This window comes from Rhipicephalus microplus, chromosome 3 (assembly GCF_043290135.1).
Source record: "Rhipicephalus microplus isolate Deutch F79 chromosome 3, USDA_Rmic, whole genome shotgun sequence".
NCBI classification, from domain to species: domain Eukaryota; kingdom Metazoa; phylum Arthropoda; class Arachnida; order Ixodida; family Ixodidae; genus Rhipicephalus; species Rhipicephalus microplus.
In genome coordinates, this window is record NC_134702.1 from 46,580,943 (window position 1) to 46,594,970 (window position 14,028).

Sequence of the window (14,028 nt, forward strand, 5' to 3'; positions counted from 1 at the left end):
ATCGCCAGAATGTCTAACAGCAACCTACCTGACCTCAGCCACGGCTTTCGGCACAGGTACATATAATATTAACCATAGCATAAACCCGTCTACAAGATGAGGGCCAAGGGTTGAGACCACAGTCACGTTTCGTCTTCGTGTACGGGAACGCTTAGCTGTCTTTGTTTGTATGTATTACTTCTCGCGATCGATGCGCGAATAAGGAAGGCGACCCGTGGTTCAAGTCCTCCAGAGAAAAAAATAAGATAGCGACCTCCGAAGAAGTGACTGCACCGGGCCCTCAGTCACACGCTGTGGCGCGACCAAGCCATGGCAGACATCATCAATCAAGGCTTTCGTATACGTGCACGGCAGGACCTCAACAATGCCGGCTTTCAGATTAAACGAGCAGGGCAGGCCGCCTTCTCGGCTTCAATCATACATCACCTCGTCTATTCTTCAGAGAAAGGACCTTGCTAGTCACTGTGCCTCTATCTTTCATCGCGGCGGGCCCAAGAGGCGCTATTCCTCTTTCAAACGGCTCGGGCGTCGCTCTACGTTAGGCTTGTGTGCGCTTTCCGAGAGTGTGACCATGGCTTTCGCTGCTGTTTGAGTAAGCTAACGACTTTATAGGCTTCGCCTTCTTCGCGGCACGGACGAAGCGTGCTGGTAAGATTAACTATCCCGCTCCTGCACGTGGGCTTTGGAGTGACGTACTGTTTATTTATCACGTATGAATTCAGACTGAACGAAACTGACTCGGAAAGCGTAACTAACGAGGGAAAAGTGTGCATAGAGGAGAAAGGTCGCGTCGAAGGGCGTCGCGAAACTACGACACTGGATCTTTATGTTGATCGAGTTACCGCAGCTTTGTGCTTGAACGCTCAGGCTTCCCGATGAAAGTTGGCGGGCAACGTGTTTAGAAAAAAGTGGTTAACGATTTAGAACACTTGGTACTCTACTATGGGAGAGCATAAGCCATCCCGTGGGCCCAATTGATTACTCTGGCGAGACAACCAACCAATTGGACTAAACGTTTGCGAAGAAAATCGATTCGTCTTCGGGTGACCCAACGAGGCCACTCCTCCTCAGTAGTCGTCAAGAGAGGACGTGAACTTGGTGGCCCCGGTAGATACACGCATGCGTTTGCCCTTCTTCGGACGATGACTAGATTCAGCGTTTGCCTGCTTATCATGATGGTCTCATCACCTTTCTTTCTTCTATTTTTTTTATTCGACAACTACTCTCTCCGAGTGTGACTTTTGAGGGTGGCGGCTTTTGCTAGTTCGTATATCATGACAATTTCTTGAGCACGAACTAGAGACGAGGACCAGGAACTCGGGACCAGGAACTAATACTATAGGACAGAGAGACGTGAAACTGAGCGCTCGTCTTTGTGTACCTCTTTGTCCTAGTTCTGAGTTCACGCTATAGCTATCGTCCTTATTTGGGATGGAGCCATGCTTCCTGTTGGGTTGCTGAAGAATCCGCCACTTTTACTGACAGCAACCTTCTTCCCCGGTGACATAAAAGTTCCTCGGCTGTTGTATTTTTTCCTGTCTAGCTCGCTTTTTAACGCGGTACACTTAATGTCAGATGCAACTGAAGTCTAGAGTGGCCTCGCTTAGACTATCGAAGTGCGACCACCGATTGCCTCAGCGACTAAGGAAATAGTTTCGCTCATGACAACCAAACGGCGTATAATCACTGACCGTGCGGTTTATAACACCAGTATGGAGAGCGCACTCGCTGGTGCAGGCTCATGTTCATCCGCCTTCAAGGAGGACACGCTGCAGACCTCCAACGTTGCATCCGGCTATACGATATCCGAAGTACAGAAGTATGCAAATATTTTTGTCAATATTTTTATCGAAAGATGCGTGAATGACAGTCCTGTTGATTGATTGATTGATTGATTGATTGATTGATTGATTGATTGATTGATTGATTGATTGATTGATTGATTGATTGATTGATTGATATGTGGGGTTTAACGTCCCAAAACCCCCATATGATTATGAGAGACGCCGTAGTGGAGGCCTCGGGAAATTTCGACCACCTGGGGTTCTTTAACGTGCACCCAAATCTGAGCACACGGGCCTACAACATTTCCGCCTTCATCGGAAATGCAGCCGCCGCAGCCGGGATTTGAACCCGCGACCTGCGGGTCAGCAGCCGAGTACCTTAGCCACTAGACCACCGCGGCGGGGCGACAGTCCTGTATTAACGAGTTTTTTTTTTTTTTTTGTGCACAGTCATCGAAAAAATAATATTACCAGACGGCAAACCACCCCACTTTTCTTCGGTTTGAACAGCGATTGTCCGCAAGCTCAAATTTTCTATCTAGACTAGTTCTAATTACTTCCCCTTTTATGAGGTATCACGTCTCTGGAGTTCCTCATCATTTCCTTTACAAGACATGTAATGTGATGGCAGGGCCTTGTTATACTTTCAGCACCCCACATTAGAGCAAACGGCATTGAACAGCTTTGATTGTACATTGCGAGTAAACGCCTAATGAATTCAAGGCAGTCTTTGTAACGATGTCGAAACACAGCTATCATTCATGTGAGCAATATATCAGGCTAGCAGGCGCCATGGTTGCATCATTATTTATCCTCAATAATCATTCTCTTTTTTTCATCAAGAACCTTCCTTTTACTATTGAAGCGATAAGCCTCAGCCTACAGAGCCTGCGCTGGTGCTGTATCGCAATCTCCGTTTTTTTTTATGCCTTGAACGGAGGCAAAAAGAGCTGCTACCAACAAGTGATAGCGCTTGAGCACTATGGCTGTCCCAGATAAGGTGCCGTTTCACTTATAGCTTCCACAACATCATTAAGGAGATCTTATCAGGGTGCTCTTCCAGCCATTTGTTTTCTTCATTCTCTTTATCTTCGAACAGAGTAACCATCGCATCGCCGGAACGAGATCTTCGACTTCAGGCCATTAAAAGACAAGCACCGAAAGAAAGAAAGAAAGAAAGAAAGAAAGAAAGAAAGAAGGAAAGAAAGAAGGAAAGAAAGAAAGAAAGGGGAGTACCTCTACGCGCTGGTGCTCTCAGTCAAAACGCTGCTTGTTGAAGATTGAAGCATTCCTGCCGGATCTCGTCTTCTCAGGGCAAAGCGACCGCGCGTCCTAGCAACCACACCGAGCGCAAACAGGAACTGAGATAAATAAATAAATAAATAAATAAATAAATAAATAAATAAATAAATAAATAAATAAATAACAGAGAAGCAAGAGCAGCGGGCGAGGACACGATCTATCTAATCCACGGGTGCGGTAGTGGTATACTCGCGCAACAGTAATGAGAAAGAGAAAGCAAAAATAAGAAACAAGAAAAGCTGCGTGAGAGTTTCTCGCGGGCCCGAAAAATTCAGAGAAAACGCCAAGTGCCGATGAAAGACCTCGAATGAAACATACACACAGCGAATGAGATAACGTGGCGCGCAAGTAAGGAGTGAAAGGAGATTGATCCCTAGCCTGTCCTAATCTACTTGCCGCCTCTTGCCTCGGAGTCATTAACTCTGTCTCGGTGAAACGCTGACGCCTGGGACATTGGCGCGCCGTACATGGTAGGCACGAGCAAGGGTGTGTAACACTTAGAAAAAGGAACGACACTGGTAGAGAGGAGGAATTAGGGATACTATAGGAAGTGGGGGAAGGTACAGGAGATCTGTATGGCTGGTAACCCAAGAAAGAGGGGGGGGGGGGAGCGGGGTGCGCAGCGTTGGGAAAGAAAGCGTTCTATTGATACTCGCTCAATGATCTCGGTGATGTTGGAAAGACGGCGAAGGCCACGCATCTACGCTTCCTCAAAGAAGCTAAGATAGCGAGGGAAGGAGAGAAGTAGAAGGAGAAATTCTTAATCGAGTTCGGCCCCAGCCGCAAGAGAGCCTCGAGTCGGCGTGACCGCCGTCAACATGATCGAACGACGCGAGAATGGTGCGAAAGAGTTGGGCAAGGGTGGATATGTTTCCGGAGAACGCTTCCAAAAGACATCATCGCTGCCGGTGCCGTCATGCTTCGAAAAAAAGTGAGAAGTGTTCACCTCTCACTGATCCGGATCCGGACACTGTTGCTTCATTTCCACGTTTTCTGTACATTTTCTTTTTCTCGATCATCCGTCGAAAGAAAGTAAGAAAGCGGAAGAAGGTGTCCTCTTCATAATCGAGATAAGAAGTCTTTGTTAACCAACGTTTCATAAACATATATGAAAGCTACCAAAACATATAAAGGTTAGATATTGCACACAGATCGCGGAGATTAGTTCTTTTGAGGTTTCTGTGTCCGATAGACAAGCGATGCGAGGCGTGGCGCATGCAAAAAATAAGTATTTCGTGTTAATAAAACCACGCATTGGCAATTAACACTTCTATTGTGGTTCATCTACAGTAATAAATTGTAATGTATACTGCATATACTGTAAATGGTGAAACACATATGTTGCACATATGTTGAACCAGACCATGTGTACCCATATGACTTTTTATTTCTGAAGTTATGTTTCCCTAATTTGTTGTCTTGCTGTAGTCGTGCTGCCAGGAGCCTATAGTCAGACATTTACAGGCATGTCTTTAGTTGCAGTACTACAACCATTCATGTATTCTACAACGCACTGTCGAATGCAGAAAGGCCCACAATATTGTGTTCATCCTGGGTACCGAACATCTTACTTTCCAGGACAGAGAACCGTTTTTCACTCAGTCGATTTGCGTGGGACTCGTCTGTTTGTTGATTGAAGCGAAAGCTTTAGATGCCTCATCAATCGCGATAACTGAACGTCGGCGTCAATGGCATCGTCGGCGTACCACGTGGGGGCGTCAAAACGAGTGACGCAAAAACTAGATACAACGTCATTACGTCATCGCGACTTAACATGTCGACCAATATGTGTGATGTCATCATGAAGTTATGATGACGTGAAGTGATGGCGTAATCACGTGACATTATTGCTTGGTCAAAAGTGGGTTGACCACAGAGGCAATGCAAAACCCGGTTATTGCAAAAATCTTCTATACCTACCATCACGGGGACATCACAAACCAGTTTATATGTAAGGGGGTGAAGGATGGACAATTCATCGACCGAGAAGAAAAAGAAGAGAATGAATTTCGTCTCCGATACGGTCCTGGACAACTACAAAAGGAACTGTCTGAGTTTATTCTGTCAAAGTTTTGAGTTGGATAATAGTGACGATAAGCATGATGGGAAGGATGATGACGTTGATGACATTAGTCGTGTTGACATTGTCCTTGTTCTTGTGCGCAGGTGTGGTGGTCTACATGGCGTACGGCGTGTGGCACAGCTCGGAGCGCCAGAGCGACGACCCGGAGTGCTCGCTACTGGAGAACGTGATGTGCGACGACGTCTCGTCGGACGACGTGTTGCCCCTGGCCGAGCAGAGACGAGAGGTGCTAGTCGAGACCTTCTGAGAGTGGGAGGACCCTAGCGACTTCCATTTCCCGGCGCCCGTATGACGACAACGACGTCAACGTCACACCACAAGCCCTAGCCAACTACGCCGTTCGACGCCACTACCTAAACGTACAGGCGTCGTCACGGTCGACGACGCGTTCCAGTGGCTGGGCTCGTGCCTGGGACTCGCCTTGCCCGCTGGATACGTTGACCGTGTTGCTCCAGCTTGTGTGCGGTGACCGTTGGTTAGGGTAGGGGCGCCATCTCACGTCGGCGCCGTCGTTTCGTAGCAGTCTTGGGTGGCGTAGGAAGTCGCAGTAGGGCAATCGTGATGCTGAGTCTTTCAGGGAGAAATAATAAACGCTGATTTAATGTAATGCTATGGCATAGAACACTTGAAGCGTTTGCAACTAGCCTTCGGTCATGCCTTTCCATTCGCCATGTAACGAGCTCACAAGCAGTAAAATTTCTTTTGATGTGTGTGCCTCCATGATCCCAGAAAATATATCTTGGACTTGCACCATACATATGAATGTTATAGTTTTTCAATGTTCTACCTCGGTGTTCCCTTTCATGTTGACCCGGACTGTACATGCTCCTCGCATTTGCTCCAGCAATGAACATCTAGGCGCCATTTTACTGGCGGGCAAGAGTTACAAACGCTGGAAAAGCCAAGCCATTGGGTTTTCATTTGATTATTGTCTTGAAGAGATTTACCTTTGTATCTTGTAACTTTGCGTGCCTGTATGTGTACGGAAACTTCGACGGTCAATTTTCAAAGTCACTCATTGTATTTATGAGAAATTAACTCTAGAGATCCCTTCCCAGCTGCGGTATACATTCTTACGTACTGAGAAGTGTTTTTGATTGTATACTTACTGAACAAGGGCATTTCCTACAACAAAAAGAAATGTTATTTGCTATTCAACTGGCTCACAGAAGCAGTGAGTCTATAGGTCATGCATAGAGATTTCTGCTGGCCGCTTCAAAGACGACACATCACCGAGGCCACTTTACGAGCTCATTGACATGAAGAGTTTGCAACAGCTTACTTTGACACAATGTATGTTAGAAGAACCAGCTGTGACACATGCCACCTGGATTGCAATCAGATGGGAACGCTGTGTTCGGGTGCCTGCTCGGGCGGCTTTCACGAAGTGGCTCGCCTTTACAAGTCGAAAGACGTTGCGAACAATCTTATGAAAAAAAAAAACTTACTGTGGTCTCAACAGGAATGTTGACCTCCATACTCTGAACCATATCATTTCGATTTTCAACCGTTGTGGTGTACTGTAAATTCCTTTCTGAGTTGTGTGCGATATTTTGACTAACAATATTGCCCACCGATTCATTGGTGAGTGAAGTTTCTGTTCTCTTTGAAATGGTTTGTCTGTTTGTTATAATACGTGGCTGGAGATGGCGGTTTGCTGTTCTTCACGTAACAAGGTTGTGTTTGCATTATTTATCATCAAGCCCTCTATTATAGACGCGTGATGGTATTCTTATCTGCCTGCCGCCAACGCAACAAGTTCTTGACGTAATGTCATTTCGCAATGTAAGCAGTTGATCACTTCTACACTTAACTCATTGGAAGCCATGTACCTTCTTATCAGTGGCGAGATTAGACATGACTCACGTTAGACATAACATTTTTAACATAACATTTTAACATTTAGATTAGACACAACATTTTTCGCGTGAGTGGCACATAATGATGCGCCGAGAGTCAGGTGATAGTTCATCGCTGGTCATACTTAAATTGTCTTGGGAACTTCACCAACTAAATAAGCATACATTACTTCATCGTCGTTTTAATTCTGTTATGTATCTAGCGATGGGACTACTTCAGATACACACATCACCGTTCTGCCGCTATTACGTCGCTTTCTTTATGTTCTGTAGTCGTGTCAATTTAATAACGATAGTCTTTCTTGGGATACTTGAACGCAGAAATTTTGTCCTCTCTGTCTTTTTGTCTGTCGCACGCTTCAGCCACCTGACCAAAGTTTAAGCTCCTGTTGAACGTCCAACCATCTTAAACTGGTGGCTGCATTCATACTTGTAAACATTGTCGACCAAAAAGGAAATACTACACATATCCGAGGCACAACATCAATACGCGCGTATTAGGTGTTGTCTTCCTTTATTAGAAAATACATAGACACGAACTTCTAAAAACAATAGTGTTTTTTACGCTGCGTTAAAAATGCGACGACGCTATGCACGAAGAAGTCCGCCACCAGCGATATGGTGCTGCCACCTGGCAGGACGGAAATAGTACGAGAACAGCATCAGGGGTGGTCGCGGACGAGACCAGGTGTCGATTAACATGACTGGCAAAAGACTATCGTCTTTCATGGCCATTTGCAGCGCAGCACGCAAATACGCCGCCAATTTCTTATTCATTACTTATTTTAATAAGGCTCCGAAGTGCTGGCTTATTTCCTTTTAATCTGTGTATGAAAAGCAACGCTTCTTACGAACAATGTCTGAAGTTACGCCATCATGTCTGTTAGTGAAAATAGAATATAGCACGAAAGCAGACCAAACCTTTTTTTGAAAAGAAAACAGCGAGCTTATGCAAGCAGTGCAACTGTATGCAGTTGTGCTGAGTGGAACAAGATACGAGTTCAAATGTATAAAATGAAGAGATAAAGGATGTGGGGGAAAAGGATAGCTGTCTCGTTATTATATTGTAAAGATAATGTAGAAAGCCAACGCACCCAGCATACCTGCATGCGCACCGTATGCCCAAAGTTTGTATATGTATAGCTGTTATCATTAGAGAAATTTATCTGCTTCAAGGTTCACGAAATCCTGGCGAGTTGCTGGAATATATACGATGTGTATGTCCCGCAAACGTGCTGTCGGTTACTTTATCGTCTTTGTACGCGATGTGTTATTTGTACGCGAAGTGTTATTATAACGTAGTTATTTTGAATGCGTGCGTTTTGGTGCATTTGTGACGAGAAGCAACCGCGATGCTTGTTTAGACAACGATTACTATAAAGTTATTCGGTTGTATAATCACTTTACTGAATGGGGAACGAGACAAGGAACCATTATTCACTATGTAATCGACCGGCTCTTTGAAGTACAGCCTGTATTGCTACAGCACGACAAAAATTACCTACTAGCTTGACTGATTTGTTTATTCAGTAATCTACGCTCTAGCGCCATTTTAGTCTAGCAATATCACGATCATGCTGTTGAATTGCGCATTTGTGAAAAAAAGAAAAACAAGAGATTAAAACTCCATCTTTTCCTTTTTTCTTCTTTTTTGATGAGTTAACATATCAAGCTACTGTCACGGATATTCTAGTGGATGTCACCAAGTGGTAAAAATTGTAATAAAAAAACCAAAGAAAAGCTTGCTTCTTGCAGTCCGCATTCACCTGCCTAGGAATCACTGAAAAAATATTAGTTTATTATCGTGATGTTGTGATGAAATGTACACATCATCTGATGAGACGCAGACATCATGAAGCGAAACAACACACCTGGCGTGCTTAGTTATTATGAAAATTTTTAGTTTTCGACTGTCTTGACGATGGTCGTTTGTATAGGAACACAACCGCTGTCCTCAAGAAGACTGTCACGTTTTCACAGACATACGGAATTCATTCTAAGCGCCGCATTGGCGCATGTTTACTCGAGATTCGCTTGTCGTGACAGTATAGAAACGCCATCGGCTGTCATGTAATAGAAGGCGTGTGGCAGCAGGCTTATCAGTAATGGGGGGCTTCAGGACAACTTGTTTTAAATGCAAACGTTGAAATTATTGCAGCAACATTATTTTAGATCAATGTCTGGATGACCATGCGTATGAACGGAAAGAATCATGTATTTTTGTCCAAGCATGCCACTCGTTCAAACGACCTAGACTGTTCGACATCTGCATCGAACTGTTCGTGTGCATGTGCGTCTATATATATGTGTGTGTGTGTGCCGTCTCAACCATCTGAGAACATCATCTATAATTCTCTGTGTAAGCGCTCGGTGAATGAACTGGTAATATAGAATCGGTGGGTCGATGACTGGAGTTGTAACAAACCGGTATCCATGATTAGCATGCACGATGATGCGTTTATGCGTGCACTTCTCATAGCGCTGAAGCTGCCAAGGACTCACTGCTCCACGCCGGGTGAGTATGCGCCAGCATTAACGGGTTTAATACCGCCGCAGCCGCGGGAGGCACTGCCCGTCAGATGGAGCTTGCCCGTGCGTATAGGCGGCTCATAGAGGTGGCAACGTGTCCTATATAATTATACAGACACGCATCACTGGGAGTCCACTGCATGCGCAGACGCTTCAACACAGTAGCAGGAGGTGAATTCGCATCAGTTATCGTGGTATGCTGGGAATATTTGCTTAGTCATCTGTTGCGACTGTGCATTCTCTGACTCGGTTATGCATAACAAGCTCCCTTTTTTTGTTTTGTTTTTTGTCAACGAATAAAGATTACGTTCCTTTGTTCTTCAGCGCCGAGCACAATATCTACGATTCACTTGTAAAAGAAACATTTACTGACACCTGGAGGAACTGCAGCGTCGTCAACTACGAAATCAAGCTGAGTGCGTAGAACAGTTTGTTAACAGGCATTTCAAAAACGATATAACATAAATGAAGGTAAGGCACCGGTATCGCCATGCCAGCATCTCCACATGTACGCGCTGTCATCGTATCAAATGCACATGCAGATACAACATTAAGAGCTTGTAACCGCGTCTGGGGTATCACTCCTAAAATGATGAAATCTACAGGGGCTGCTTACACTCGCTGATTCTGCAGTTTAGGACATTGAAATGGGCCACTTCTGGTAAGGCTTAAAGTTCGTGTAAAATAGTTATTCTTCCTCTGAACGTTTCTCATCAGACTAAAGATTTGTACAGCCGTATACCGTCGCTTGCCAGTTAATGAGCACGCACGTAACAACAGCAAATGTATTCAACTGCCGGAAAGAATTACGTCACACCGGCATACTTTAGAGCTGCCATAAGGAAATCATGCAACGTTTCCGTCGAGACCTTCACATTAGAGCTACGTACATTACGTGTAGTGCTGCGAGCATTAAAAAATCTTATGGTCAGGTAAAACTTGTAATAAACTAATGTTTTATCGCGTGAAGGTCCCAACAACAGTTTGTAATTTCTGCGTCTATCCTCGCCGGCGAATGAAGTTGGCAAGCAGGAGAAAAAGAGAAGCGCCGCAAAAACTTGAGACCGTAATCAGAAAGATATTGCGGTTATAAAAGGGAAAAGAAGATAAAAATGAGCCCTGTAACTGTCTGCATCTGGTGCGACACCTCAACAGTAGCTCACAAGGGATGGGAGTAAGGAGGGATTAACAGGGGTAGGTTTAAAGGTACACATATAGAGAGAAATGCGCAGGGACAGCTAGCGACGACTGAAGCAAAAAGAAGATAGGAAAGATGAAACACAGTCACAGGAGTCCGAGGACGGGGCACCACTGGTGAGAGCTTTTGTCGGCAACAGGAGATGGCGTAGGGCTAATCCAGTCGGCCAGAGCTGCGCTGTCGTCGGAGATAGCGAGGGCACAACCGGTCGGCACGGAATCCAGCGAGCGAGTAATCAGTAAGGTCGTTTGAACGAACGGTGGTCTCCTGTACACATAAGCGTCCGCATGGACGAGAGAGGGGAGGGGGGCATAGTCTGCCTCATACATTGACTTTATGGGTGGAGGGGGGGGGGGGATGGCATAGCAAAATGGCTACCACGCTAACGTTTCCCATGTGTGTAGTGACACTCAACGTACGTGGCTTGAGGAATGTAAGGCGTCAGGGGTAGTTGCGCCACGTGCTTGAGCAGTGCAACATTGATGTTGTACTGCTGATGTTGAACAGAGAGCAGCGAGTGCTCTCTGTTCCTTACCTTTCTGCTATTCTTTCTTATCTCCTTTTCCCATCGTCTACAAGGCACTGTGCCAAGTCGCTGATTAGGAAGAGAAAACTTAGAATCCTATTCCCCTTTTTTCAAGAAACACACATTCATTAATTTATGAGTAGGAAACCTAAAAAGCTTTCACGTTAATAAATGTGCTGAAAGGGAAATAACCACCAAATTTCAGCAAAGCTACCTCCGCTGCCTCTCACCAAGTCAAACAAAAAAAGAATACCATTTATTAAAAACTAACCTTAGTATAAGGGTCATAAAAACATTTAAAAAACAAGATACCGGTGTTTTCCACATACAGGGGGCGAGAGGGAGAGAGGATGTTGCGTTTGACATGATTGAGTAATGAAAAAAAAAGGTATTTTCATAAGAGCTTTGTTTTTAAGCAATCCGGCGATAAATGATGGTGACTGCGATACCCTTAATAAGGTCCTCGATAAATGCCGGCTATAAACACGGATACAGATGATAAAGGTCTGGTTTCCTGGCTATATCCAGTTCTTTAATCGAGACTTTATTAACAGTGTACACTTCGGCATTATACGAACTTCTGTGTGGTAATGACTGACCGAGATCCATCACCATATTCATGTGTGCGTGAGACGTCGTATAACATGTTGCTTTGCTATATTGTACATATTGTTGAACAGAGCACATTCCGTACGTGCATGGTCGGCGCTGGGTGGAAATTCTATACGCAAAGTTAACCTCTATACTCGCCAAGGAATTGTGTTTTTTTTTGTTTCTTCAATGGCATGCGTGGTGACCGGGATTATTTCTCTCCGTAAGTGTATAATTGCAGCATGGTGATCGCGAAGAAGCTTTGTTCGCTGCTTTCAACGATGACATGGTTGTTTTGTTGCTAACATATTTGTGAATAAAGATATCAACGGTGACCAGTGCGCGTGTCATTCTTGCCACTTTTTTCATGCACCGGCGCGAGTCTCTTGTACGACTTCAAAGCACGCAATTCCATTCTTTCACATGCGCAAAATACCTGACGTTTAGGCGCATGCAAAGTGTGACGCGTGTGACGGCGATTCCCGCATGTGATGCCCATCTGCTCATCTTTAGCATTACAATCAGTCTTACTTGAATTCATGCCTATATTCACGTCTACTCGCACGTATTCCAAAGCAGCATCGTTCATATACAATTTCAATGTCTATGTATTGTTAAGAGGCGGGTATAACGCAAGGGGCAATTGACGAATCTGTCTTGAACCTCCACCAGCTTTTCTAGGGAAGCTCTTGATTAATGTATACTATGTTCTCATATACTATGTTCTCTCCCCAATGCTATTTACCGCGTGCTTACAGGAGGTTTTCAGAAGCCTAGAATGGGAACAGTTAGGGATAAGAGTTAATGGAGAATACCTTAGTAACTTGCGCTTCGCCGATGACATTGCATTGCTGAGTAACTCAGGGGACGAATTGCAACTCATGATTACGGAGTTAGACAAGGAGAGCAGAAAGGTGGGTCCTAAAATTAATCTGCAGAAAACGAAAGTAATGTACAACAACCTCGGAAAGGAGCAGCGCTTCGAGATAGGTAATAGTGCACTTGAAGTTGTAAAAGACTATGTCTACTTAGGGCAGGTAATAACCGCAGAGCCTAACCACGAGATTGAAGTAACTAGAAGAATAAGAATGGGGTGGAGCACATTCGGCAAGCACTCTCAAATTATGACAGGTAGATTGCCACTATCCCTCAAGAGGAAGGTATATAACAGCTGTATCTTGCCGGTACTTAGCTACGGAGCAGAAACCTGGAGACTTACAAAGAGGGTTCAGCTTAAATTGAGGACGACGCAGCGAGCAATGGAAAGAAAAATGGTAGGTGTAACCTTAAGAGACAAGAAGAGAGCAGAGTGGATTAGGGGACAAACGGGGGTTAAGGATATCATAGTTGAAATAAATAAGAGGAAATGGACATGGGCCGGGCATGTAGCGCGTAGACAGGATAACCGCTGGTCATTAAGGGTAACTAACTGGATTCCCAGAGAAGGGAAGCGGGTTAGGGGGAGACAGAAGGTTAGGTGGACAGATGAGATTAAGAAGTTTGCGGGTATAAATTGGCAGCAGCAAGCACAGGACCGGGTTAACTGGCGGAACATGGGAGAGGCCTTTGTCCTGCAGTGGACGTAGTCAGGCTGATGATGATGATGATGATGATGATGATGATGATGATGATGATGATGTTCTCATATCTTTCAAGAAAAATGACCTTACTCGTTGGCAACATCTCACATAGAGAAAGAGAGAGAGAGAGAATAAAATGAGGGAAAGGCAGGGAGGTTAACCAGAAAATGGAGCATCCGGTTTGCTACCCTGCACTAGGGAAGGGGGAATGGGGAAGAAAGATGGGAAAGAAAGCGAAGAGGGAAATAGACGCGTGCAAAAAAAAGGGGGGGGGGGCTGGGGTGCTATAGTCTATACAATAGGCCACTGCCACGCAAAAAGTTCAGTAAGGCCATCACTGATTATCTGTGAGCACACAAATCATGTCGCCTTTCAAGCACTGATTGTTCAGACAAAGGTCTGTCGTCAAGGCGAGCTAACGCAGCAGAATATGTGAAAGGCAAGAAGGTTAACCAGAAAAAATTTCTGGTTAGCTACCCTGCACGGGCGAAGGGGTAAGGGGGATGCAAGGAGGAAGAAAGAAAAGAGAAACGAATAAAATTTACACCATCTTCCGCTAAAGCAAATTATGTGTAG

At 44.9% G+C, this 14,028-nt stretch overlaps 1 protein-coding gene across 1 annotated transcript in view; it reads left to right on the plus strand.

The window, feature by feature from the left end:
* Positions 1-11,052, plus strand: part of LOC142802791 (putative cationic amino acid transporter) — a 119,479-nt gene extending 108,427 nt beyond the window's left edge. Inside the window, exon 6 of the mRNA XM_075887834.1 lies at positions 5,253-11,052. Coding sequence (XP_075743949.1) covers positions 5,253-5,416 — 164 coding nt within the window. The 3' untranslated portion in view covers positions 5,417-11,052. The remainder of the gene's footprint in view (positions 1-5,252) is intronic.
* The last annotated feature ends 2,976 nt before the right edge of the window (positions 11,053-14,028 follow it).